Source organism: Sus scrofa, chromosome 9, assembly GCF_000003025.6.
Source record: "Sus scrofa isolate TJ Tabasco breed Duroc chromosome 9, Sscrofa11.1, whole genome shotgun sequence".
NCBI lineage: Eukaryota > Metazoa > Chordata > Mammalia > Artiodactyla > Suidae > Sus > Sus scrofa.
In genome coordinates this window covers 126340594-126367351 of record NC_010451.4, presented here as the reverse complement: position 1 = coordinate 126367351, position 26758 = coordinate 126340594, and the positions used below count along the sequence as shown (strand labels likewise).

The 26758-nt window shown below is 39.7% G+C and overlaps 2 protein-coding genes across 5 annotated transcripts in view; one reads left to right on the top strand and one right to left on the bottom strand.

Annotated features, from left to right (window-relative positions):
- SWT1 (SWT1, RNA endoribonuclease homolog) overlaps positions 1–20159 on the bottom strand; it is a 106534-nt gene extending 86375 nt beyond the window's left edge. The window contains exons 1-5 of one of the 3 annotated variants that reach the window (XM_013979933.2): positions 20028–20159; positions 16001–16084; positions 14460–14543; positions 13152–13210; positions 4621–5350 (exon numbers count right to left, since the gene is read on the bottom strand). In XM_013979933.2, the coding sequence (XP_013835387.1) occupies positions 4621–5350; positions 13152–13210; positions 14460–14543; positions 16001–16075 (948 nt within the window). In that variant the 5' untranslated portion in view covers positions 16076–16084; positions 20028–20159. Of the gene's footprint in view, positions 1–4620; positions 5351–13151; positions 13211–14459; positions 14544–16000; positions 16085–19720; positions 19861–20027 lie in introns of those variants that run through there. The other 2 variants (XM_005667827.3, XM_005667828.3) reach the window with 2 other exon arrangements.
- Positions 20075–26758, top strand: part of TRMT1L (tRNA methyltransferase 1 like) — a 44636-nt gene continuing 37952 nt past the window's right edge. The window contains exons 1-4 of one of the 2 annotated variants that reach the window (XR_002347095.1): positions 20075–20538; positions 21935–22072; positions 24769–24879; positions 26587–26700. Coding sequence is in view for 1 of the 2 variants with exons in the window: in XM_021102636.1 (XP_020958295.1) it covers positions 20325–20538; positions 21935–22072; positions 24769–24879; positions 26587–26700 (577 nt within the window). In the remaining variant the exon portion in view is untranslated. The remainder of the gene's footprint in view (positions 20539–21934; positions 22073–24768; positions 24880–26586; positions 26701–26758) is intronic. The other variant, XM_021102636.1, reaches the window with a different exon arrangement.

The following is a 26758-nucleotide window of genomic DNA, read 5'->3' as shown; positions in this document are numbered from 1 at the left end:
AGCTGAAATTGCCCCTAGATAAAAAACTGTCCCTAGAATAGAAAAGTTTTATTTATTAAGTTATGAAACATGGCAGAAATTCTTTAGGATTTACTCATTCATATATATTTCTAAAAATACTCATGTTCTAAGAATAAAAGTACATGTGTCCCTAATAGAACAACCATGGCAAAGGCTGGCCTTTAGCGGTAAGAAATTTTCATCCAGGAGTGACTGAGCCATTTCTAAAAGTGATATGACAGGGAGTTCCTGTCATGGCTCAGTAGTTAATGAACTGGACTGGTACCTATGAGAATGCAGGTTCAATCCCTGGCCTCGCTCAGTGGGTTAGGGATCCCACATTGCTGTGGCTATGGTGTAGGCCAGCAGCTGCAGCTCCAATTCAACCCTGAACCTGGGAACTTCCACATGCCCTGGGTGTGGGCCTAAAAATTTAAATTAAATTAAAACAAAATAAAATAAAATAAGTGACATGACAAAACAACAAAGGGAACTCAAAGATTATTACATGGCTGAGGAGACAGGCTGAAAAATGTACAACTTATCATTTATGAGTAGAGCACCAGAGATATGTGTTTTATATTTGTCTGTTAGCAGAGATCGAAAATCTCTCTAATTTCAGTTTTTCACTAGCATTTTTTCTGAGTGGACCAGTCTTACCCGACCCTACATACAGGAGACAGGGAACTCAGCAAAAGTTACTACCAAACCAAATCATCTTTTAAGAATTCTCCAAGATAACCACGAACTCAAATATATTTTACAAGAGATTGTATATAAATTACAGACCCTCTTTAAACAAAGGTATCATATGTTGCTTTACTGGGAATTCAACTTCTACACTAACTTCCCAACATCAGCCTTCACATGTACATAGGTCTGTAACAGGTTTACTATTCCACGACCCTGGATTTTATAACCCCCTCTCCAATGTTAAATTTCACTAGATCTTTAGGTTCTTGTCAACCAAGGGGTGCCAAGCAAGCTAGAGATTATTACGGAACTGCCTGTGATCCCTCACAGTCGAAGCATTTTCATTCTTTCACTTAGGTCACTACTGCCCTTTGCTCCTTTGACCACAGGTCACTTTCAGAGATTTCAATGTATTTTTCTATCACCTCCAAATCCAGAAAAGTTCATGTCAGTTGTCCCTGAAAATCTCCTTATTAAAAGAGTCTTAATGAGCATTTAACTGTTTGCCTTCATTAAATACACACATTGGAGTAAAACCTTCCTGTAGCGGACAAGAGAGTAACAATAAAGAGGGTAATAATGGTTTTATCTGCTGGAGTGACTCCAAACTAAAAACTTGATTATAATGCTTCCCTGGTTCCACTGCTCTGAACTATCTACAGCATAAATTAAAAAAAAAAAAAAAAAAAATTCTGGAGTTCCCGTCGTGGCTCAATGGTTAACGAATCCGACTAGGAACCATGAGGTTGCGGGTTCGATCCCTGGCCTTGCTCAGTGGGTTAAGGATTTGGTGTTGCCGTGAGCTGTGGTGTACGTTGCAGATGCAGTTTGGCTCTCACGTTGCTGTGGCTGTGGTGTAGGCTGGCAGCTGTAGTTCTAATTGGACCCCTAGCCTGGGAACTTCCATATGCCATGGAAAAAGCAGCCCTAAAAAAGCAAAAAAAATTAAAGAAAATCTATCCTATGAAAGATAAAGTAATCCGTTGTCTGCACTCGGGGTTCCTCTCCAACTTCCTCTCTTACAGATTCTGTACACATCTCATATCAACTCAAACTGAACAACTTAGGTGCTCAGGTACACTCTTGCCCTGCAATTTCACAACTCTGGGCAGTACGACACACCAGTCCTCTCCCCTAGCCGGACAACACTTCTATTCCTTGCTGTACACATTTTTCAATACCAAGCTTAAGACTTTCCACCTGGGAGTTCCCATCATGGCTCAGCAGTTAGCGAACCCAACTAGCACCTGCGATGACACAGGTTCAATCCCTGGCCTTGCTCAGTGGGTTAAGGATCCGGCACTGCCATGAGCTGTGGTGTAGATCACAGCGGTGGCTCAGATCCTGAGTTGCTGTGGCTGCGGTGTAGGCTGGTGGCCACAGCTCCAATTGGACCCCTAGCCTGGGAACCTCCATATGCCACGGGCCCTAAAAAGACAAAAAAAAGATTAAAAAAAACAAAAAATTTCCACCTAAATAAGCCCTTCCTTAAATCACTTGCAAATCTATACTAACACCAGCCAAACTCCTAGGGTTCTAACATTTGTTTCACTGTATTTGCAATTTTATTTGTTTACTACTAATTAACCTCCTTGAGAACTTCTTGAGGGTAAAAAGCTTCTTTTTATCTCTAAGTCCCCAAAACCTAGAAATGTACCAGAAATATAATGGGTAAGTTTATTAATGTTTGATAATCAAATTGATGAGTTTCTACCCCACAGACTTGTAAGAATTAAGTGGAATACCATTTTTTGTTGTTGTTGTTGTTTTAGTTGGTCTCTTTAGGCCTGCACCACAACATATGGAGGTTCCCAGGCGAGGGGTCAAATCAGAGCTGTAGCTGCCAGCCTACACCACAGTCACAGCAATGATGGATCCAAGCCATGTGACCTACACCACAGCCATGAACAACACCAGATCCTTAACCCACTGAGCGAGACCAGGGGTCGAACCCACATCCTCATGGATACTGGTCGGGTTTGTTAACCACTGAGCCACAATGGAAACTCCTGGGATACCATTTATAAAAGTGGCATATAAATTATAAATCTCTAGAACATTAGTTGGCAATGGTAAGGGGAAGGTACAAACTAAGGGATGTATATCAAAGACTATAAAACTACAAAACAACAGAAGTCATTTTCTCAGGAAAGCATAACAGGATGAACTAAATCAAAAAAATACAATTTTCTTTGTAAAGTATAACTATTTTAGGAAGATAATTGTCTATTGAGAAATTTATGCAGAAAACAAAACAACAAACATAATATTAAGATAATCAGCTACTGTCAAGTATATGCTAAATATATTCAAGATAAGAACAATATTTACTTGCTGCTCTTGTGTCTGAATGACTAAGTCAGATAAGACTACTATCAAAGGACTAAAAGAGTTTTAATTCCAAAACCTGGAAAGTAAGCATGCAAAAATTGCTTCCAGAACTTAACATTCATGCTATGTACTTTTTCCGGTTTGTGTATTATTTCTACACAGAGAGAAAAAAAAAAATCTGTAAGATGCAGTAAAGGGATTTCTCATACTGGTCCTTAGATACACAGCATGAAGGGAACACCAAGCAATGATACAAAGATGTTCAGTGAACATACTGGAAAATTCAGATTCCTTTCTTGTATTTTACTCTAGAGAACTAGTTATACAGCACAAGAAGAAAACTGGAGTCTCCGGAGTTCCCATTATGTTTCAGCGGAAACTAATCTGACTAGCATCCATGAGCACGCAGGTTCCATCCCTGACCTTGCTCAGTGGGTTAAGGATCCGGCATTGCTGTGAGCTGTGGTGTAGGTCGCAGATGCGGCTCAGACCTGATGTTGCTGTGGCTGTGTATAGGCCAGCAGCTGCATCTCTCATTCTAACACTATCCTGGGAACCTCCATATGCCAGCAGTGCAGCCCTAAAAAGACAAAACAAGGAAGCAATAAAAAGAACAAAATCAATTCTTTCCCTCTTTGGACCCCTTCAAGTTCAGTGAACAAAGTGTATTCTCTCTCAAGCTCTTCTGGCCCTTCTAGTTAAAACTGCTGTTTTTCAAAGGAAGTATCTTATATTGCAGTCTATGGTCCAAATTCATGAAAGCGGGTACACTTAAACACCACTGTTTATAATCAGTCTCTAAATTTCAGAATTTCTGAAGTTCTAAAAGTTCTCTTAAAGATAATTTTATTTGCCATAGAAATAAGGCTATAGCAATTAAGTTCTCAAATTAGTACACAAATGCTGATTTACTGCACAATTTAGAAGCACAAAAAAAAAAAAAAATGTGCCAAGCTTTCTAAAGCCTTCATCTCTGTACATGTTAATTCCCTTTGCCTGGAACATCCTGCTTCTCCAACCCCATCCACCTTGTCTTTACCTGAATAACTCTTATTCAGGCTTTAGTTCTCAGTTTACATGTTATCACCTCCAATAAACCTTCTCAAGCTAATCCTCCCCAGTGTACCAAGGCCATGTTGATCCCCTACAAGTATTTCCATATTAGGTGATATCAGCCATGGGGTGGTTGTTTATGTGTCTCCTCATATAAGTCTCTGAAAACAGAGACGATGATTGTGATACCTGGCACACAGGGCACTCAAAAAATAATTTGTGAAAGGAATAGCTATTTAGAATATTAACTCCTGGATGTTCTACAGTACCTGGGGTTAGAGAAGAACTTAAAGCGTTATAGTGCTTTTCTGTAGCTGCTTCTTTCTACATTTTTACACTTTCCCTTCTATTTTGGATCCTGGATGATTGCCAGGATAGCTTCCTAAAGATGTTGGAATTAAACGGGTAAAATAAATGAATCAACACATATCTTCCTGATTAAACAGAACCGGCCCTCTATAATAATCTATGCTAGAAACAATTCAAATCCAACTATATTAAGACTCTGCTAAAGCCTACATCCTTCATTTTGCACTGCCTTACCTGAGTTAGGTTTTCACTAGAACTTGAAACAATACTTTCTTGATGCTTATGATATTTTCCTTCCCATTCATGAACAGTCTGCTTATACGTGGAATCTGAAAATAAATGTTCACTTTTGTGCCTCGTCGTATTTAATGAAACCTGGGAGTCTTCCAGGCATTTTCTTCTCTCCTGTTTAGTCTTTGACTTGTTAGAATATAAACTGAAGACGTTTTCTTCTACAACCTTCTGCAGGGTATCACGAGATTTTACTGGGATTTTGAAACTGATCTTTCTTCTTCTAGATGCAAGGGGTTCCTTAATTATCCTCTTGGAATTATGATCCTGAGAAAATTGAATTCTCTTGCATTTTTCCAAAACATATTTTTCAGAACTGTCTCTAAATTTATTGTACCTTTCTTTCTTGAGTTCCTTCGTCTTCTCCCTCTGAGCAAGTAAATGAGGCCATTTTTTTTCACTTGCTTGGCCTTCAGCTTTAGGTTTCACATCTTTGGCAATCTTAGGACTGCTAAAGTTTTTAATTCCATGGTCCAGCTTACTCGTAACATTTGTCAATTTAATATCTTTAAAATCTACATATTTATTTATATCTTTTTTAGTTCCACTTGTAGAAGGACTCTGCATAATAATTTGATTATCATTTGAGTATGTTTCTTGGAGTTTAACAAGTCCTTGTGATGAAGAACTGATTTTTGGTCTCCTTCTTGGAGTGTCAGTTTCTACATTTAGGCTGTAAAGTAGCACAGAAAACTAGGTTACAGTATAATTAAACATGATTATACATAACAGTGCACTGCATCATTTTAGTTGGGAAATGAAAGAACTAGTCTGACATGAAATTCATAAAAGTAAGAAATAGCTACAGCAAGAATGAAGTGGAAAGGATTACTCAACGAATGGTGTTGGAATAAGTGGCTTGCTAATTGGGGGGAAAAAACCCACAAATTTACAGCCTTATATAATACCAGATGACATGATTCCAAATACATTAAACACTTAAGTATAAAATAATTATTATTTCCATAGTTACTACACTTCATATTAAATACTTAAAAAACACAGGGGAAAAGGAAATATCTATCTGATTTCTTCATAGAGAACTTCCTGAACTAAATAGCAGTGAGAAAAATCACAAAGGAAAATAATAAATGTAAGCGACTATTTAAAACTTTAGCATATTAAAAAAATAAAATTAAAAGAACTAGGAAATAGTATCTGCTATATATGTGACACCTTATTAGCCTCAGTAAAGAAAAAGCTCACGAAAAAGTGCTAAGACCCTAGAACAAGACATAAACAAAAAATTAATGAAAGAGAAAAAAGGAATAGCTAATAAACATTTTGGGGAAAAAAGTTAGACTTCCTTAGTAGTCCCAGACATGCTAATTATAACACATCATTTTCTTCTATCAAATTAACAATGCTTTGAAAATAACACTAGGAATTCCTGCTGTGGCACAGTGGGTTAATTATCTGGCTTGTCTCTGTGGAGGCACCAGTTCAATTCCCAGCCTGGCACAGCAGACCTGGTGTTGCAGCAATGTGGCATAGGTTGCAGCTCTGGCTTGGATTCAGTCCCTGGCCTGGGAAATTCCATATGCAGCAAGTACAGCCCAAAAAGGAAAAAAAAAATTAAATACTGGCAAGAGGTTCTAAAATTGTTGCTAGTGAAAATGCGAAATGTTATAACAGTTCCACAAAGGATTTTGACATAATTAAGAATTCTAGGAGTTCCCATCGTGGTGAAGCGGAACGAATCTGAGCTAGGAATCATGAGGTTGTGGGTTTGATCCCTGGCTTTGCTCAATGGGTTAAGGATCTGGCGTTGTTGTGAGCTGTGGTGTAGGTGAAGATGTGGCTCGGAGCTGGCGTTGCAGTGGCTCTGGCATAGGCCGTCAGCAACAGCTCTGACTAGACCCCTAGCCTGAGAACCTCCATATGCCGTGGGTGCGGCCCTATAACAAAAAGACAAAAAAAAAAAAAAAAAAAAAGAATTCTAAAAATGTTCTTACTCTTTGACTTCTTAATAGTTCCCACTCTAGAAATCTATACCAAGGTAAAAAAAAAAAAAAAAAAAAAAAAAAAAAAAACAGAAATGGACTAAAAAATAACAATATTCAATTCAGGATTATTTATGACAGCAAAAAATGAGGTACAAGGTAAACACCAAAATTATGGAAATGACCAAGAAACATATCTTTCTATCAAATATGACAGGCAATAATAGCCATTTCAAATGATGTTTATCAAAGTTTTCAACGCTATAACCGCACATGTTGACATAGTATTAAGCAGGAATCAAGCAGTCCCGTTGTGGATCAGTGGTAAGGAACCCAACTAGTACCCATGAGAATCCTGGCCTTGCTCAATGGGCTAAGAATCAGGTGTTGCTGTGAGCTGTGGTATAGGATGCAGACGTGGTCAGCTCCCCATTGTTATGGCCGTGGCATAGGCCAGCAGCTGCAGCTCTGATTCAACCCCTAGCCTGGGAACTTCCATATGCTGCACATGTGGCCCGAAAAAGAAAAAAAGAGAAAAAGAAAGGAGAAAATATTTGATGAATGACAACCATGAATTTACATCAGCAAATCCTTGAGTACCTTTTAAATGGGCACTGAGAGGCAGGGGAGGACACATCAAATACAGTCCTTACCCGCAATTAGCTTACGTCCAGAAGAGGAGAAAGAGATGGTAAGTGACTTCTCAAATAATTAATTATGCAAGAGCAAACTATAAACATCTCAGAATTTCTATACGTGTTTCACCTGAGTCTTCATCTGGTTTAATTTTCTTTGTTATCTCTTTCTACAAAGAAACTGCCTATCATTATTTATCTGTTAATATGTAACAAAATAGAACTTTAATAGGACCTTGCTTGGCACTTAACAGTATCTCATGTAAGACATCAAATGTATTAAAGAAAAATCAAGAAAACAAACAAAAGAAAAATTTTAATAGGATGCTGTAGTTCTCTGAGCATTTTTAAATTCCTATTTGAGGGTAATGAAGATGGTGGAGTAGCCGGATGTGGAACTCACCTCCTCCCACAAATACATTAAAAATACAGCTACAAATGGAATAATTCGCACAGAACACCCACTGAACACCAGCAGAAAACCTCAAACACCTGAAAGGATAAGAAAGATCTCCACGTAACTGCATAGGACTAAAGGGGAAAAAAGAAAGAGAGAAGCAGGACAGGGAGGAAGCTGAAGCTGGTTCCCACACCCTGGGAAGCCCCCTTCCAGCAAGATCAGCAGGACAGAAAAGGAGCTTCAGAGGTTCAGAGGAGAATGCCAGAACCATTCTGTGACAGGCAGAACAGACAGACCTACACAGAGGGCCCGCGAAACACGCATCCACTGGTATGCGGAGGGGCTTTTTAAAGGACAGACTGGGGAAGAAGCCTGCTTTGGCTACGCAGAGACAGCCTGAAGGAGCTGGAGTGTGGTAAGATCACAACCAGGAGTGTTCACAGAGGACCAGGCCCTCCACAGAAGTGAACTGCTACTGTTAAGTGGCATGTGAAGAGCAGGCACCACAGCAGCCTCTTCCTGCACATGCCAGCCCCACCTGCCCAGGCTCCTAGCCAGGCTCCAGCCAGGGCAGGCTCCTGTGCCACAGCTGCCATCTTGGCCAGCTCCTGCACCAACTGCCACCCTGGCAGGCCCTGGGAGCAGACACCAACAGGTTATCTATGTACAAAGGTGGGGCTGAAACCAAGCTGAGCCCCAAGGATTGTACGACCTAGGAAGCAGTGCTGAAACCTCTCCCGAGAGCTACATAAGCTGCAGATTTACACCTCCTCTGCTGGCTTTGTAAATTCAGCACCTGAGGGACATCCAAATAGACAATAGGTAGTCCCTCTGCTGGGTCAGGTCTGGCCTTAGCATCCGTGGGCTCTGGGAGCACACAGACATGGAGGCTGGGTCCAGCTAGGGTCTGAGCTGCCTCCTCAGCTCCCACAGCGGGTCCAGGGGCATGACTTCTACAGTCCTGGGACCTGACTTCAGTGGATCTGCGCTAGCGGCCTTCTAAAATATACAAAAAGCTCACACAATTCAATAACAAAAAAATAAACAACCCAATCAAAAAATTGGCAGAAAATATAAACAGACATTTCTCCAGACATACAGATGGCCAAGAGGCACATGAAAAGAGGCTCATCATTGCTAATTATTAGAGAAATGAAAATCAAAACTACAATGAGGTATTCCTTCACATTACTCAGAACGGCCCTCATTAAAGAGTCTACAGGAGTTCCCGTCGTGGCGCAGTGGTTAACGAATCCGACTAGGAACCATGAGGTTGCGGGTTCGGTCCCTGCCCTTGCTCAGTGGGTTAACGATCCGGCGTTGCCGTGAGCTGTGGTGTAGGTTGCAGACGCGGCTCGGATCCCGCATTGCTGTGGCTCTGGCGTAGGCCGGTGGCTACAGCTCCAATTCAACCCCTAGCCTGGGAACCTCCATATGCCTCGGGAGCGGCCCAAGAAATAGCAACAACAACAACAAAAAAGACAAAAGACAAAAAAAAAAAAAAAAAAGAGTCTACAAATTATAAATGCTGAAGAAGGTGTACCTTTCATACCGCTAACTGGAATATAAACTGATACAGCCACTAAGGAAAACAGTATGAAAGCCTCTAAAAAAAAATAAAAAGGGAGTTATCAGATGATCCTGCAATGCCACCCCCGAGCATACATCTAGAGAAATCTACAATGTGAAAAGGTAACATGCACCACTACGTTCAGAGCAGCACTATTTATAATAGCCAAGACATGGAAGCACTTAAATGTCTACTGACAGATGAATGGAGAAAGAGGATGTGGTATATGTACACAATGGAATATTGCTTAGCCATAATAAAGAATGAAATAATGCTATGTGCAGCAATATGGATGGACCTAGAAATTATCACACTAAGTGAAGTAAGTCCAACAGAGAAAGACAAATCATATGCTATCACTTATATGTGGAATGTAAAATATGACACATCTTGACACACCTATGAAACAAAAACAGACTTACAGACATAGAGAATAGACTTATGGTTGCCCAGGGGGATGGTGGGTGAAGGAGAGAAGAAGATCTGGGAGTCTGGGATTAGCACAGGCAAACCAGTAAACATAGGATGGTAAACAGCAAGGTCCTACCGTATAGCATAGGGAACTATATTCAGTATCTTGTGAGAGACCATAACGAAAAATAATATGAAAAGGAATATATACATGTATGATGGAATCACCTGCTATACAGAAAAAGTTAACACAACTTTGTAAATCAACTATACGCCAATAAAATATTAAAAAGTAGTATAAAATCAAGAATCAAATGTAAAAAAAAAATGTTCTGGAAATAAAAAAGACCTAGTAAAGCCAAAATGAGCTTTTAAAAGGAAAAAATGTTTCTAGGAGTTCCCAACGTAGCGCAGGTGAAACAAATCTGACTAGGAACCATGAGGTTACAGGTTCGATCCCTGGCCTTGCTCAGTGGGTTAAGGATCCAGCATTGCCATGAGCTGTGGGGCAGGTCGCAGATGTGGCTCGGATCTGGCGTTGCTGTGGCTCTGGCATAGGCCAGTGGCTACAGCTCTGATTGGACCCCTAGCCTGAGAACCTCCATATGCCACAGGTGTGCCACAGGTGTGGCCCTAAAAAAAAGTTTCTATTTTACTTGTTTTTCACAATAGCCTTGTACTGCATATTTCACAGCAACATGTGCACTGTGGTCTATATGGTGATAATGAAAATTCAACATTATAATACCTTTTGAAAGACCAAAAAATTAAATCTTAGTTAATTCTTATGAACCAGTTTTGCAAAATGCTATATTGTATATCTGCAACCCAAAATACTGAAATTCTGAGATCTCTTTAGGCAGGTTAGACATGTAGCAAATACTTATTTTTTATGAATGACTTAGTGTAAAATCAATATTCAGCTGAAGCTGAATATCACTATCACAGATTGAACTCTTGTGATATAAGAATAAATGTGAAATCTTGTCAAAATTTAATAATTATAATTAGATTATTAAAAAATTTAGTAACCAAGGTTTTAAAACACAACATATTGCAAGAAAAATAACTGCTCAGCATAACTAGTGCTAGATTATTCCATTGGCCTATAATGCACATTTAGGATACTAATTTATATATTTACTTACAACTTAGGTTAAATGAAGAATAAAGTACTTTTGGTTAATTCTGCCAATAACAGGGACTGTTAATGGCAATACTGACATTTCTCTTACAGTACTGAGATAAAATTTATCTACTTTTCGACTCCTAGACTTAAAGTTTTGGCCAATGGTTATGATGTAATTTTATCGAAGAAATCTCACAAACTGAAAGTGCACAGTCTGAAGAAATGCTTTCTGAATATTTTCAAAAGATTTCTGCCTTTGCTTGTATTTTTATTGCTAATAAGTACATCTACATGCACTTAAACCATGGATCTGGAATTGTGGTAACAGTATAATGTAACTGGCTTTCAAGATGACAACATTCTCTCTGATTTTCCACCTACATCTCTGCACATCAATTTGGGGAGCTTCCCTATAAATGAATAGGGAGTCCTTTCAGAAGATGCCATATGCCATAAAGAAATGCTTATAAAAATAAGGCAAATTAGTTTGTTTACTGCTCCAAGAAGTAAACAATAACAGCAAATGAATTACTTTCTCCACAGGCAACCAATGGTCATTAGAAATCCCACACTATTGATACTAATGTATACAAAGCACCATATTACAGCTTTCTTTTGTCCAATCAATCTTTAAAATATACACAACAGGAGTTACCGTCGTGGCGCAGTGGTTAACGAATCCGACTAGGAACCATGAGGTTGCGGGTTCGGTCCCTGCCCTTGCTCAGTGGGTTAACCATCCGGCGTTGCCGTGAGCTGTGGTGTAGGTCGCAGACGCGGCTCGGATCCCGCGTTGCTGTGGCTCTGGCGTAGGCTGGTGGCTACAGCTCTGATTCGACCCCTAGCCTGGGAACCTCCATATGCCGCGGGAGCGGCCCAAGAAATAGCAAAAAGACAAAAAAATAAAAAATAAATAAAATAAAATATACACAACATTGTTTAAATGCATGACAAGGCTGTTCTGAAATATACTGTGTCCCACATGTTTTGTTTTTGACAAAAGAAATTTTCACTACAAGTTACATGCAGGATACTTGCCAATATCTGAAAGTAAATATTCAGATATTAACAATAAATCTAGATGCTATGCACTGTTCATATTATTGATGCTGTTACCTTGACTACATATGATGATAACCTACACAATAGCAAGGTCATTGATCACACCTGGGTTCAGAGATCAAGAAATGTGGTTGAATTAGCCATTCAACTATTCAGTATTGCCAGGGATGAAGCCAAATAGCAGATTTTGGGTAAATACTAGGACCAAGTTGAACTGCATTGCATCCTTAGAATAATTCATATCCTATTCTCAAAATAATTCAACAATGTTATTTTTTTCCTCCTCCCAAGGACTATATGAATAGGCCTAAGGGGGAAGTATATAGATCAAAAGTCTATTTACGCTCTTATATACAGATATAAAATCAAGGGCTAGAAAATGCGTTCTTAAGCAAAAGGTAACTAGTAAAAAATCAAGCAGCATTTTAGAACCCAAAATAAAATTTGAAAAAAGATACTACTACCAAAGGCATTAAAAATCTGAAAAATTTAGAAAGTGATAGTCAATACAACATGAAATTTTTGACAGTAGACTTAGCAACAGATGATAACATAGACACAAAGCATCACAGAAAAAATAGGATATGATTCAAGAGAAAAATGGAAGAAGAGTCAGAGGCAGGTTGGATTTTTTGTTCTTAGCTAACATTAGCTGAGCTTGTCTAGGAAGCAGAATTTTTATTTTTATATTTAAAGCCATTTGAATTGTTCCCCCAGAATTTATTTTCAGAGAAACTTTGATCTTACCAGCATTTATCATGCACTATACTTTTCATACTTATTTACCCCTATTAGTGGCAAGAAATTCCTTCACAAAATTCTCTGAAATTTTTATCCAAAGAACACAGCAAACTACAGAGAAATAATCTCCAACATTCCTACCATTATTCCCCAAGTTCTCCAGTTGCAGAAACCTGTTTAATTAACATGGTCTTAGAGCCATATTCAATAAGCTGCATATTCTTTTCTGGGTAATAAGATAATTTATCCAAAATTATTAAATTGGCCTCACAACCTCTTCCATTACTATATGTACTGAAGTTGTGTATCTTATAAGGGTGTGTAAAAATCAAATCATGTGAGATACAAATTTACATTTTATTTGAAAGTAGTATTTACATAGTGCAGAATTCTGATAAACTTATTTCTTTCAACTCTTTCTTAAATTTACACAAATATTAAGAAAAATAATCATAATCTATGAAATAGCTATAAACATTTGCATTGCAAAATGCTGAACAAAATATTTTGCAAATCTAAATATTCAGTCTCACAATTCTAAGCTAAAAAAGTGAGAAGATATCAAGAAAAAGGGAGAATTTACCTTTTTAGTTCTTGTCTTCTTTTTGTATTACAGTACAGAACATCTGTATGATCTGATTTCTGGAAAAAAAAAGTATCATTTAGGAAATACACATTGTGCACTGTGCTACAAAAACAGAGGAAGAGGAGTGGAAGATGATCTTTTTTCCATATCTATGTATTAGTAAATAAGTTGACACAATAATTTACTTAATCTTTCCAAACATCTTGTGAGACATTCTCAGCTAAGATTGCTTAGGTAACCTAAGAAGCTGGAGTTGATTGGTGTAAATTTAGTAAAGAGAAAATAAACCAGCCTAATTAGAAGCAGGACTGTTCTGAGGAAGAAGAAAAAAGAAAACTGGATAGTTGAGGTGTGACCAAATTTAAGAGAGTCCTAAAAGACAAACTAAAAAGTAAGCAATGATTTTTCGACACAGAAGAAATATGATGAAATCAATTTTTATTCTTATAAATTGAGACAGCAGTTTCATTATATGAAAACAAATTCTTAAAAAGACAACTCTACACACATGGAACTTTCACAACCACTCTCTCTTATTACCCACAACAACTCTGTAACTATCTTGTTACACACCTAACTCCCTGCTGAATGTGGTAAGTACTTCACCAACTACCCATTCATTAGCTTGATGTGTTTAGTACGCTGTCACTGTTTCAAATTATTTGGGAGACAGTGGAATGATCTCTGGACTTGGCTCTGCTGCTGTATACAATTTTGTGTTCTTTGACAAGTCACTTAACTTTCTGGATCTCCATTTCTGAATCTGAAAGGGCAAATACTGTATCTTCCCTGGCTACCTCAAAGTGACATTTGAAAGATAAATATAACCATAGATGGGAAAAGACTTAAAACTGGGAGTTCCCGTTGTGGCTCAGCAGTAACAAATCCTACTAGGATCCACGAGGATGCAGGTTCGATCCCTGGCCTTGCTCAGAGGATTAAAGGATCTGGAGTTGCTGTGAGCTGCAGTGTAGGTCAAAGATGCAGCTCAGATCCCACATTGCTGCGGCTGTGGCGTAGGCCAGGAGCTATAGCTCCAATCTGACCTCCAGCCTGGGAACTTTCATATGCCAGATGCGGCCCTAAAAAGTTGTAAAACAGTCTAAACTTAGATCCACGTTATGTAATCCCACATGACAGTTAAGTTTTTTTTTTTTTCAATTGGCCATCAAAAAAAGCAAGCATAATATAAGAAAAAATTAATGGACAAGTAGTAAGGGAATTTATACTATAAACCCTCCAACTGTACATTAAAACGTAAACATAAATAATTTTTATAGTTAGTTACAGTATCTAAACACTCACCAGTTTTCTCTTCTCTGATGAAATGGATCTTATAGAGCAAGTTGAACTAGAAGAACTTGCTGAGGTTTTTTTCTCTTTCTTCTCCTAAGAATGCCATTTGGAAAAAAAGGAAAGAAAAGCACCAAATGGAGCATAGTGTAAGAGAGCATTATTTCATCACTGTTACTATAAATAAAAAATCCTTCCACGTTAATAATAAATTTCAGGGAGGAACAATGTTTAAAGGCATACAAACATTGGTAAGAGGAAGGGAGATGCAACTAGAAATCAGATTCCTTAAATTAGGAATGAGACGGCATACAGGTGCCACAGCAGACAGCTGCCAACAATACAGGTAAGGGCACTGCAAGGTGGCACTGCCAGGGTGAAATGCAGTCTTCTACAAAGCAAAACCATATATCCAGTCATTTTTCAGTGGATCCTGAATTCAATGAGGACAAACATATTTTGAGGACCTGCCATGCACCAAAGACATTCTGGACAGTGGAGACAGATTAACGAAAAAACAATAAAAGTCCCTGCCTTCATGGAGGTTAAAATCTACTGCGGGAATTTACAAATAAGCAAGTAAAACACTCAGTGTGTCAGAGGATGCTATGGAAAAAAATAAAGCAGTGAAAGGGGTCAGAAATAGCTAGTAGGCAAGGATGAGGCAGTGCAATTTTAAACAGAGTAGTCAGAAAAAGCCCCATTGGTAAGTTGACATCTGGAGACCTAAAGAAATGTAGGAACAAGCACTGTGAACATCTAGGGAAAGAGTTTTCAATTCAAAGGGAGTAAAGCAAGCATAAAACCCCTGGGGCAGGAATGTGTCTAGTTATTGGAACAACAACTAGGAAGCCAAGTGGAGAAAGCAAAGGGAGAATGAGACATAGATGAGAAAGGTTTGCTTTGTCGGCCCCAGCAAGGACTTGAGTTTTTTCTCTGCAGAGGAAAACCACTGTAAAGTACTGAGCAGAGGAGGGACATGACCCTCCATTTTAATAGGGGCACTCTGGCTGCTGTGTGGAGAATGTGAGAAAGCAAAACGGAAGCAGGGAAATCAATTCAGAAACTACTGAAATAATCTAGGAAAGCAATTTGATTGCCTGGATCCTGGGGACAGCAGCAGGGGAGACAGTCAGACTGCTGATAGAATTTGCTGATAGACAGGATGCAAGTAGAGCATGGCAACCCATTCTGTTGGCCCACATTGGCCCAAGCAAAGGAAAGACTGTTACTGTAGTTTACCCAATTGGAAGACCTACGGCTGGACATTTGAAAGATTATAGTTTAAAAAGATGAGGAGGAACCAAAAAGGACACGGCCAAACTTGAGTGTCTTCAATGGGTGACTGGGAAAGTAATAGTACCTACCTCATAGCGTTGGGAGGAATAAATAAAATAACGCAAGTAAAGAATGACAAAAACAAATGACATCCTGGGTCAGAAGGGAAGAACAAAATGTTTATACATCTCGTTTTAAAACTGAGGTGTATTTTTTCATTACACAAAAATAAACTGCAAAAAGGTATCTTTAGGTTGATAAATCAGAATTCTTACTTCTTCATCAACACTGGATGATGAGCCTTTTCTCCTGGACTTCTCCTTTTTTCCCCAAGATTCTTTGCTGGACATTTTTAAAAGCTAAAATAGACATTAAAAACACATTATGTGATTTTTTATTTTTACCACCAGCACAACAAAAACATTAGAAATTATTCTCAAAGACTGCAGATTTATACAATAATTTCTGTATTTTTACCCATTCTCAAGGTGACAGGATTCTCTCATTGTTCCACTTTTACACATATCCTCCCTCATAATGATCTGTTCCTCTCCTCCAACTCCATCTATCACCCTCTAGGAATGACTCTAAAGTGCCTTTGGCCCTGACATCAATCAAGCATCAGATCACCATTTTCAATTGCCTTCAGGACTGATGTGTTTTGCCCCACCTACACCTCAAAACCAATTAGTCTTAAGTCTTCACTTTCCTGACACTCCTTTACTCAATGATGGAGACTTCAGGCAAATCACGTATGTTTTTTTAGCTCTAGTTTCATTTCAGGTAAAACAGAGGTAAGCAACCCAAAGGGTTTTTGAAGAACGCAAAACTATGGGTGTAAAAAATACCTTGCACAGGGTCACACACAGGAGGGTCTAAACACTGGCTCCCTGCTTGTCTTTCTACTAGATCCTGAGCCTCTTGAAGTGTACGCTGTATTAAAAATTTAGAAGGTGTTCATAAATGCCTGCTGAGTGAAGGAATTAGTGAATTTTTCTTCCTGAGAATCTGCATCGCTCATTCTGAGCCACTTCCAACTTACTCATCGTAGTCCCTCTGTCTACTACCCATCTCCAACTCACTTTCCCAGCCCTGCTCTGGATAAAGTCAATACTCCTGTCAAAAAAAGGAAGGGAGGAAGGGAGGGACACACACACACACACACACACACACACACACGGTCATCCCCTATGGTCATTAACACTCTCAAGATAGTGAAAACTACCCTGGGGTGGAATGAGAGACCAGAGACTGGGAACATCACCAGGTTTCTTGGGGCAAGAAGACATAAAAGGGGTCCAGAAGTAAAGCCCAAAGGAGAGTTTATTGCTGGTAGTGACATGTATTGACACTCTAACAAAGACTAGAAACTAAGCAACTGCAGCTGCTCCTGGTCAACCATGATCACAGTAAGTGAAGTTCTATAACAGAACATAAGTTATAGCATATCAAACTTTTAGAATGCTTAGATGAATATGGAAAGAAGAAAAATGCTGACAGCTAACAAAAATCTAATAACAATAAAAATTAATGAGTCAACCTAGACTTTTAAGAGTCTAAATTACCCAGAAATGTTGCTTTGTAAGAGAATTTATGACAATAATTGAATGCACAGTTGAGCTTCCATATTAGATTAATAATCCTTATTTCTCTTTCGTTCCATTCCATGGGGAGAAAAGATTTAATGAAAAACAGTAACTTCCAGGCCATAAATTGCTTAGAGGCAAAGAACTGGTATGTTACCTTTTACAATTTAAACCCATTCATGTTGGTCTGAAGTTGCTCTGAACACAAAAAAACACAATTTGAACTCTTAAGACAAACTAAAAAATAAAAAACACTGCAGAGAGTGGACTTATGACATCCCTGTATGTTTATATATTTATATAAGTGTGAAATTTACATTGGTTTTATGGAAATCAAAACATAAATTAAATGAAGGGAGACTTTCTGTGCTGGGCAGCCTCCAAAATGGCTCTTGATGATCTCTGCTGCCCTGGTAATTACAGTCTTATGTAGTAGTCGCCTGTCACAATAAAAAGAACTGATCTGTGTAACAAATAGATTTTTGCTATATGGCGGCATGTGGCTTGGTCAAATGAGACATTATGGCTTCTGTCTTTCTGTGTCTTGAATTGCTCACTCTAGGAAAAGCCAGCCACCATGTCCTGAGGACATTCAAGTAATCCAATGAGAAGCCCACCAAGGAAGAACTAAGATTTCTTGCCAGGGAGTTCCCTGGAGGCCTAGCAGTTGGGGATTCAGCATTGTCACTGCTGTGGTGCCGGTGTGATCCCTGGTCCGGGAACTTCCACATGCCACAGGTGAAGCCAAAAATATAAATAAATTAAAAAAAAAAAAAAAAGCTTCTTGCCAAAAGAATCAATTGGCAGGCAGGTGAGCCACCTTTGAAGCTGATCCTGCAGTGCTAATCACGCCTTCGCATAGCAGCGTTTCTGGCAGGTATCTTACTGCAACCTCCCGAGAAACCCAGAACCAGATAGAACCAGAAAGCCGTTTCTGAATTCCTGGTCCATAGAAACTGTAGGACAATAAATGTTTTCCTTGTTTTAAGCCACTAAGTTTTGAGATAACTTAGGCAGCAATAGATGAATAATACACTCACTTAATATAATGCTTCAAACTTTCAAGTCCCCTTCTATAAGATGTCTTAAGAGCAGGGACCATGCTTAGAAATTCTTATTAAAGTGACCACAGAATGCACAGGCTAAAATCCAACTCTTTTCATCTTTTGATTTCCAGCTGGTATTAAATGATGAGACTGACATACTGGATCAAGCTTTCAATTATCCATCTAGTTTTTTTAGAAATAAACAAATCCAACAATTCTAGAATGATGCATAAATAAAGTTAACCACTACTCACATCTGTGTTATAATGTGTTATTATCTCATTTTCAATTAAGTGTGAAGAGCAGTGAGGCAGTATACATTCAGGAATACGAGCTCAAAGTTGGGTATGCGGTCACTAAGAGGGCTTTAGAACTAGAATTCACAAAACCTTTGAGGGGATAAACTACGTTTCCACTAATCTGATTGTGGGGTGGGGGGGAAAGACCCCTCCACATAACTTCCAAATTTTGCGGGGGGGGGGGCGCTGGGGGACAAATTCCTGTTTGCCAAATAATCACAATTCCTCTCCCCTGGGTACTGAAACAAGTAGGAAATAAACAGACCCATGAAATTGGCATTAAGTATCTGTTTTATTAACGAGGAACCGAACAGGAAGTGCGAGTCTTGCACCGAAATTAAAAGCAGCTTCGCTTTCCTTCCTTGCTGCCACTAACATTCGGAAAATCCCTGGCAGAGCAGCCAGAAAATCCAGATTTTCCCCGTCTACCCCTGTCTTGAAGGAGCGCGGCTTAAGCTCCCACAGGCTCCGAGAGTAAAGGGAAGAGAAGTGTGGGAACCAGAGAACGCTAGAGCATTTGCCTTGTGGAATCTGAATCGCGTTAGTCAAGCGCCCCGAGCTCCACACACTGACGAGCTCTGGGCATTAAAAGCCTAAACTAAGGTAGGGCACCCACCCAAAAACGCAATACCCGATTCACAGGAATTTTACAACCATAGCGCAGCGCTGATACTGGGACTAGCTAAGTTAAAACAAAAATAAAGATAAAAGGAAAAGAGTCTGCGGGTCAGATGAGGGTGCGAAACGAAGGGCAGACCCTCCAACTTCAAGTCAACCAGAGTGAAAGGTGAGCTTCGTCGGCGGCTCGTAAACCTCCTAAACCCACAGGCTCGGGAACGAACTGACCAAAGCCTACTCCTCAGCAAGGGGGAGCCCCCCAAAGGCAGGGCCGGGCCAGAACCACACCCTTCGGAAAGCAGGCTCAACCCCGGTCCGCCCACAGTGGCCCCGCCCAGACTCGAGGGGCCCCGGAATCCCTCCGTCCCGTCGGCCGCCCACTAGGGCACCTGAGGCAGGCGGGGAGTCCGCCCAGCGAAACGTCAACGAGCCCCCCAGCTCCCTACCTTAACTTACCGGCGCTGGCGGCGGCGGCGGTGGCCACTTGGGACGCCCAGGCCAGGGGAAGGGACCCCGAGGGGAAGGGACCCCGAGCCCGATGCCCGGTGGGAAATGTAGTTCTGCGCTCGTACGCAGGCTACCGCTCGAACTCTCCGGGCGTTTGTTTAGCTTTGCACGTACGTCCTCGCCGGACTGGGAACGCGGCTCCGCCCCACCTCGGAGGCGCAGTGCACCCTGGGTAGTGCAGTCCTGGTTGGGTTCGGGGGTGGGCGGCTGGAAAGGAGACGCAGCGTGGAAACAACACTTTCTTACCTCATTGGACGCCGTCCCCAGCACGCTCCTGCGCAGTGTGCGCTGACGTCGTTACGCCTCGGGGAAAAGGAAGCGGACGGGACCGTGAATCGCCGGCTCTGGCTTTTTATTTTTCTGCTGACAGGATTGGGTCACTGGTTCTTCGTCTTTTGTCTGTTGCCCGCATCCTGCCCTCCCCTTTTGCTGCCCCACTCCTCGGATCCGTCCTCTGGGCGTTCACGCCAGTTCTCTCACCCCGCCGTGAGCCCCTCCTGGTCCCGGGGCGGGCCTGGCACGGAGGCGGTAACTACGGAGAATATGGCGGAGGAGGAGCTGCTGCCCCAGGAGAAGGAGGAGGTGGAGGGGGCCCAGGGCCAGGTCCCGACCCCGGCCCTGGATTCGGCTCCGGCCTCGGCCCCGGCACCGGACTCGGCTCCAGCGCCGGCCTCGGCTCCCGTCCCAGCCCCTGCCCTGGCCCAGGCTCCGGCCCTGTCCCCGTCCCTAGCCTCTGCCCCTGACGAGGCTGAAAGCAGTAAGTGCCGGAGGCCCAGCTCTTTCTGCTGCAGCAGAAGTGCGCCTTGCTGGGGAGTACGGGAGGCCCTTCTTCACTGGGGTGGCTTTGATGAGAAAAGGCGAATTTAGAGAAATGGGGGAAGGAAGGAGGGACCCTGTAGCGGGTAAAACGGGCACTGGATGGGGGAAGGCATCGCCGCAAACCTCGGGGACCTCACAGTGAAGCATATGCGGAGGCCAAGGGTGCTACGGACAGAAGGAAGTAATGAGATTGGGGGCTTCTTGATTAAAGGGGACCTATTTCTGGTACAAAAATAAGAAACTACACCTAATTGGGTAGTTTCCCTCGCAGCCCCGTTCACTAAGTCCTTCAAAATATGAAATAGTCACCGAGGCAACCTGTTCACTGTAGCAGACTCTGACTGCCAACATATATAAACCGGTGCTGATTAGCTTTTATGCCTCAACATAGACAAGAGATGGGTTTTTCTCATTATTTCATTCTTTGTAGCTGTTTGCTTCCAAAAAGAATTTGAGGCTGATGAGTGATTTAAGAAAGAATCGACTAAATTACAAATGTCTTCCCTCAGTCGTAAATACCTATTGAGTTCGTTTTTTCCTCGCAAGTCCGCTGTTGAAAATTAACAGCCTATATTATTGTGCTTCTGAATGTGCGTGCATGTTTTCTAAGTGGTGCTTTATTGGACCGTAAAGGAATTTAAAAGATTGATGAGTAACTCACTGTTAAGAATCTTCTGAACATTTTTAATGTAAAATCTAAGCAAGTTTTCTTTTAAAATTTTTGTCCTGAAATTGACCCTTATGCTCTTTCTGAATTATAACGAAATATCTTAGGCATTTCTTGTCTCTCCTACTTCAAGGCCAGTTGTGAGATTAACGTTTATAAAACATTTGGATGGTTATGGTCTAGTGGAATTGTTTTGCAATTTTAAAACAACATATAAGTTGTTACAGTAGATTTAGAAGTAGGGCAGATCATAGAAACGACGCAATCAGTAGCCTCAGGGAGGCTTCTCCTCATCACAGAGAGGGTGGTAATAGGTACAAAGTAAGGCCAGTTTTTTCATCCACAACTACATGGGGGGCAAGGAGGTACACTCCCCTGAGTAAAGTATCCTCCCTAACTCACCTCTAGATCAAATATTTATGTAAATCAGAAATGGTTTAGCATCTTTAGGGAATGCATGCTTTCTCCACCTCCCCAACATCGAAAACATGTTAAACATAGTTTGGGACTCTGTTCATACTCCAAAATTTACCAGTATGTAACTTAAAATTCAATGTATGATGTTTGAGAAACCCGAATATGCATTACTGAGACAAATATATAATGACCGAGAAATCTGAAATGCATTAAACACGTATATTAATCAAATTTTTTCAATTATTTTTAGATGGTCTAGTTAGTCCTTTGAAGTCAGTCTTAACTAGGCAAGATGAAGATGGCATATCTGAAACAGAATTGAAAATTGAGGAAAAAGAAGTTTTAAAAGAACCTCCTAGCATCTTGGACTCATCTGATTTAACAAAAGGTTTGCCTGCTGACTTCTGGAATATTAGTGTTTTGAAAAGGTTGTGTGATTTAAGTACAGTTTGTCTAATATCTACTATCTTGAACTAGAAAGTGATTGCAGAGATGTACATAGGCAAATCATGAAGCTTTAGGCAGATCTTTGAGCATTTTCTTCAGTAGTGGACCATAGGATTTTTCAGTTGCCTAGCTTAACCAGGCCCGTTTCCCTTATTTTGTGCTAGATTTAGAATGATTTCAGTAAATAAGCATGTTATTATATAGTTCTATATATCTTGTTTTATATGCACAGATCTTTGAACTCTGGAAACCAAAAGCTTTTATGATTTCAAATTAATTAAATAAGTTGGTTTGTACACGTGGATTCATTGCCTGAATCTTACTGACTGACCTAGCAATTAAAGGTTTTTGGTTAAATGGAAAAAAAAATTTTTTTACCTTAATTTCTAAGTCAGTTGAACAATACCTGATTAACCAATGAAGTTAACCAACAGCATTTGTTGCTCTTTGTTTTTCTCATTTTAGAATAAGGTAAGAAAATTGTCTTTTAGTAAGTTTTAGCAGGAATGTCTTGATACTGCTGACTTGAATTCCAAAATTATTGATTCAATGTGCTACTGCATCCAAAAAGACTAATTTTTAAAAATTATTTAAAAACTTGCCTCCTGTGTGAAAGTGCACTAGGCACTTAACCATTACAGAAATAAGTAAGACATAGCTATTGTCTAGTTAGTGCTTATTTGTAGGGCAGACGAAAAAAGACACAAATAATGCAGAAGAGAAACAAAGGAACTGGGAGTGAATCTGCAGGAAGACAGCAGTGTCAAGAATAGAGTTTAAATTGTATAACCTAATTATGTAATGAATATTGGAGAGCCCTATAGTTTATCCCATAGGGGATCTTTTCCTATCATTTACCACCTCCTAGTATTCTGTATTCATGATTCCACTTTGTAAATTTTCCTTTCCTTGGGGCTATACATATTCAGGTCTCTCTGTCCTTAAAAAGAAAGAAAAGGCAAGTTGCAATTCACCCATATTCTTTTTTATACTACCAACTTCTTGAACAAAATAATCTATGCTGAATTTCTATACTTTTGTTTCTCCTTCCAAACCCATTTGTACTCTTAAACATCTCACTGAACCTTCTTTCTTCAAGGTTACTAGAGACAGTCCAGTAGTCTTTTCTTGATCTCTACAACTATTTGTAATACTTAGTGTTGAGTCTCCTCTCTTCTGCATTATCTTGATTCTCCATGCCATTTTTTTCTTTTTGAATCCACCCTCTTGATTCTTTTACCTCACCGTCTCTTACATCTATACTCATCCTCCATACCTCACTTCCAGATTGTATTCATTTATATCACTCAGTAGTGAGTTCAGCAGCATTAGGGAATGCATCCCCCCCACTGATCAAGAATATGTTAATTATGTTTTGGAAAGGTTTATTCATACATTGCAAAATTTACATGTATGTATTTTGAAGAATGTGTAATATTTGAAAAACCTGAAAATGTGTTACTAGAACTAGGTTTTGGCTTTTTTCTTCTCCTTTTCACATCAGTTTTCTCTTAGGCTACTTACTTATGCTCATGGCTTAACCTAGCATGTGCATTTATGATTTATATCTATTCAGAATCCCTCCTGAGCTCCAAAGTCAATTCATCTGCCTACTGAGTGTATAATACCAGAAGTAATGAAACACACTTTGTAAAAAACTAAATTCCCTTTTCTCCTTTCCTCTTCATTTCTGCCAAAAGTGTTTTCTGCTTCCTTTTATTGGTTAATGGTATCATTATTCTAAACCATAAAAACTCAAAATCTCAGAATCATTCTTTAGTCTTCACCCTTCTCACATCCCAAGTTCTTTGCTTCTACCTTCTATTCTCTTGCACCTCTCCATTTCTAATTTCTCACCTCAATTATTTATTCTTGATTCCACAACCAGAGAGATACCCTCCTGAAACACATTCAAATCATACCATTCATTTCCTCAGAAACCTGACAGGACTTAACATTGCCTGAAGAATAGAGTCCAAACTAGCATAGAATATCTGCCTGCCATGATTTGAACTATGTTTTTGGCTGCATATTTTTCTACAGACTCTACCCTCCTAACATACTACTTTCTAGCCAGGAATGGTAGAGAGGTGGCTGTATATTTTTACACTACCATTGAAATTATTGAAATTCCATTCATATCTTAAGTTTCGATGAAGTGCCATTTCTTCATTGAAGACATTTTCAGAGGCGCTTATTGGAATTAATTACTCCTTCCTATGTATGCCCACATCAGATTAGCTTTAACTCTGGTATGCATTAAGTCCTGCCTTTTTATTATAGTTAGTAGTTAACATGTTAGTCTCTTTTATGGGATTGAAAGTTCTTTGAAAATAAAAAACATGGCTTCAGTGTTTGTACAGAGTAGAAACCTTTTTTTTAGTATTATATTGAATAATAAGGTAAAATTTGAAAGCAGTGAGGTTACACAGTGGAATTTTCCCCCTGACTTTTTGCCTGCTGAGGCACACTTGTCATTTTATAAACTGAGTTGCAGCAGTATTTCCCATCTAGGTACCAGGGCCCTGTCTATAGGAAATAAAAGTGTAAAATCGTGTGTGATGTGATTAAATGAAAATGAAGTTGGAGTACAGATTGTTAGAACATAACCTTATAATTCTTAACATTTCCTTTCAGAGAGACACATCTCAATTCAAAGGCAGCTTGCTGATCTAGAGAAGTTAGCTTTTGTAACTGAAGGAGATTTTGATTCTACCAGTTCATTGAACTCCAATAATCTTGATACAGGTATTTCATTATTTTGAGGTGTTTTTTTTTCCCCCTCTCTCAGTTTCTAATGATTTGTCAGCTTTCAACTCATGAAAATTGTGCTAAGAATAGATTTATTTCCACTGAACTAGACAGAAGTAAAATAATGGTTTTTTACTTAGGAAATTGTAGCCTTCTTTATGCACAGGTGCTGTGAGATAAGTTATTTCACAGCTCCTCAAGGAGGAAGTTCTCTTGTGGTACAGCGGGTTAAGGATTTGGCATGCTGTGGGTTGCTGTGGCAGGTTTGGGGGGACTTCACATGCAGAAAAAAAAAAAAAAAAAAAACTGTAAAGGATTGTGGCATTGTCCACTGGCTGGTGGGGTTGCCTGCTGTGGAACAGGTTGCTGAGCTGTGGTGGGCAGAGCGGTCGGACCGCGCTGGGCCTGGCGGGGGGAACTCCATTCACACCTGCCAAGCCGGGAGGCAAGAAAAGACAAAACAAAACAAAAAAAAAAAAAAAAAAAAAAAAAAAAAAAAAAAAAAAAAAAAAAAAAAAAAAAAAAAAACTCGTGAAGGAAATTACACTCTCATGGATATAGAAATGCTTTGTATTCTATAAATTACATTTTAGTATGGGTAAAGAAGTCCCAAGTCTAGTCATTTAGGCCTGGTACAGAGTTCCACAGTGTTATCAGTGGCCCAGCCTCTTCTCTCTTTGCTTTGCCATCCTTAGTGATTAGATTCCATCCTCAAGACTACTTCATGGCTTTTTGAAGTGGGAAATATATATGAAAAAAAAAATTGGCTTATACTAACCATGTGCTCTATGTGAAAGATACTTGGTGGATTAAAAATTGAATTATTGGAGTTCCCTTGTGGCACAGTGGGTTAGGGATCCAGCATTGTAATTGCAGTGGCTTGGGTTGCTGCTGTGGCATAGGTTTGTTCCCTAACCCAGGAACTTCCACATGCCACAGGTCTGGCCCCAAAAAATTAAGTTATCTATTATTTCTGTATATTTTTACTGCTTTAAACCTAGATTTGAGATTTTCATTCTTTCATATACTATCAAAGTTTTTGAGAAACCTTTCTAATTCAGTAAAACTTCTATTTTAGTGATCCGTAATCTTTCAAGAATATGTTAATGAAGAAAGAAGAACTTCCACATTTAGTAATCGGACACCATGGTTGTAACCATGACCCCAGTCTCAGAATAGTATTTCTATTGGATCCTTTCTTTTCCTTCCATCTCCTTCTCCCATTTTTCCAGCACCACGTGTTCACTTTTTGTTGCTACTAGAGTAGAAGAAGTTTCCCTGCCCAGGTCCTACCTTTCTGGGAGTGTAACAACTGCTACCTTTTCACCTGTGCAAAGTACAAAATGACATTCTTTTTGGCAGGCATTTTGACTGGAGGGATATTGTGTAGTTTAACACTTCCTCGTCCTCTCTGTTCCCACTGACAGCAAGGGTATCAGCTAACCACAGAGAGGAGAGTTTTTAGGGTAAAAAAAAAAAATCAGTCACTGACCATGTGCTACAACAATTATTGTTAAAGTACTTGATGAGGCAGGAATGACTTCTCTCTAAAGATACTAAGTATAAGTAGCATGTGTGCTTGTTTATGGGGTGGGGGTCAGGGGCAAGAAAGGGTCCCCTGTTATTTCTTTTATAGCTAGGTTTAGGCATTAATAGCTAGTATAGTCTCTGTTTTATTGGTCCTTTTTTTTTCTTTTTAAACAGGAAACAAGCAGATCTGTCCATTGTGCCCAAAGGAAAAATTCAGAGCTTGTAATAGCCATAAGCTTCATCGTCACCTTCAAAATTTACACTGGAAAGTCTCAGTTGAATTTGAAGGTTAGTATTTTTTGTGCTTGCGAAAAAGTGATGTAAATGAAATTCATTAGAACGTAAG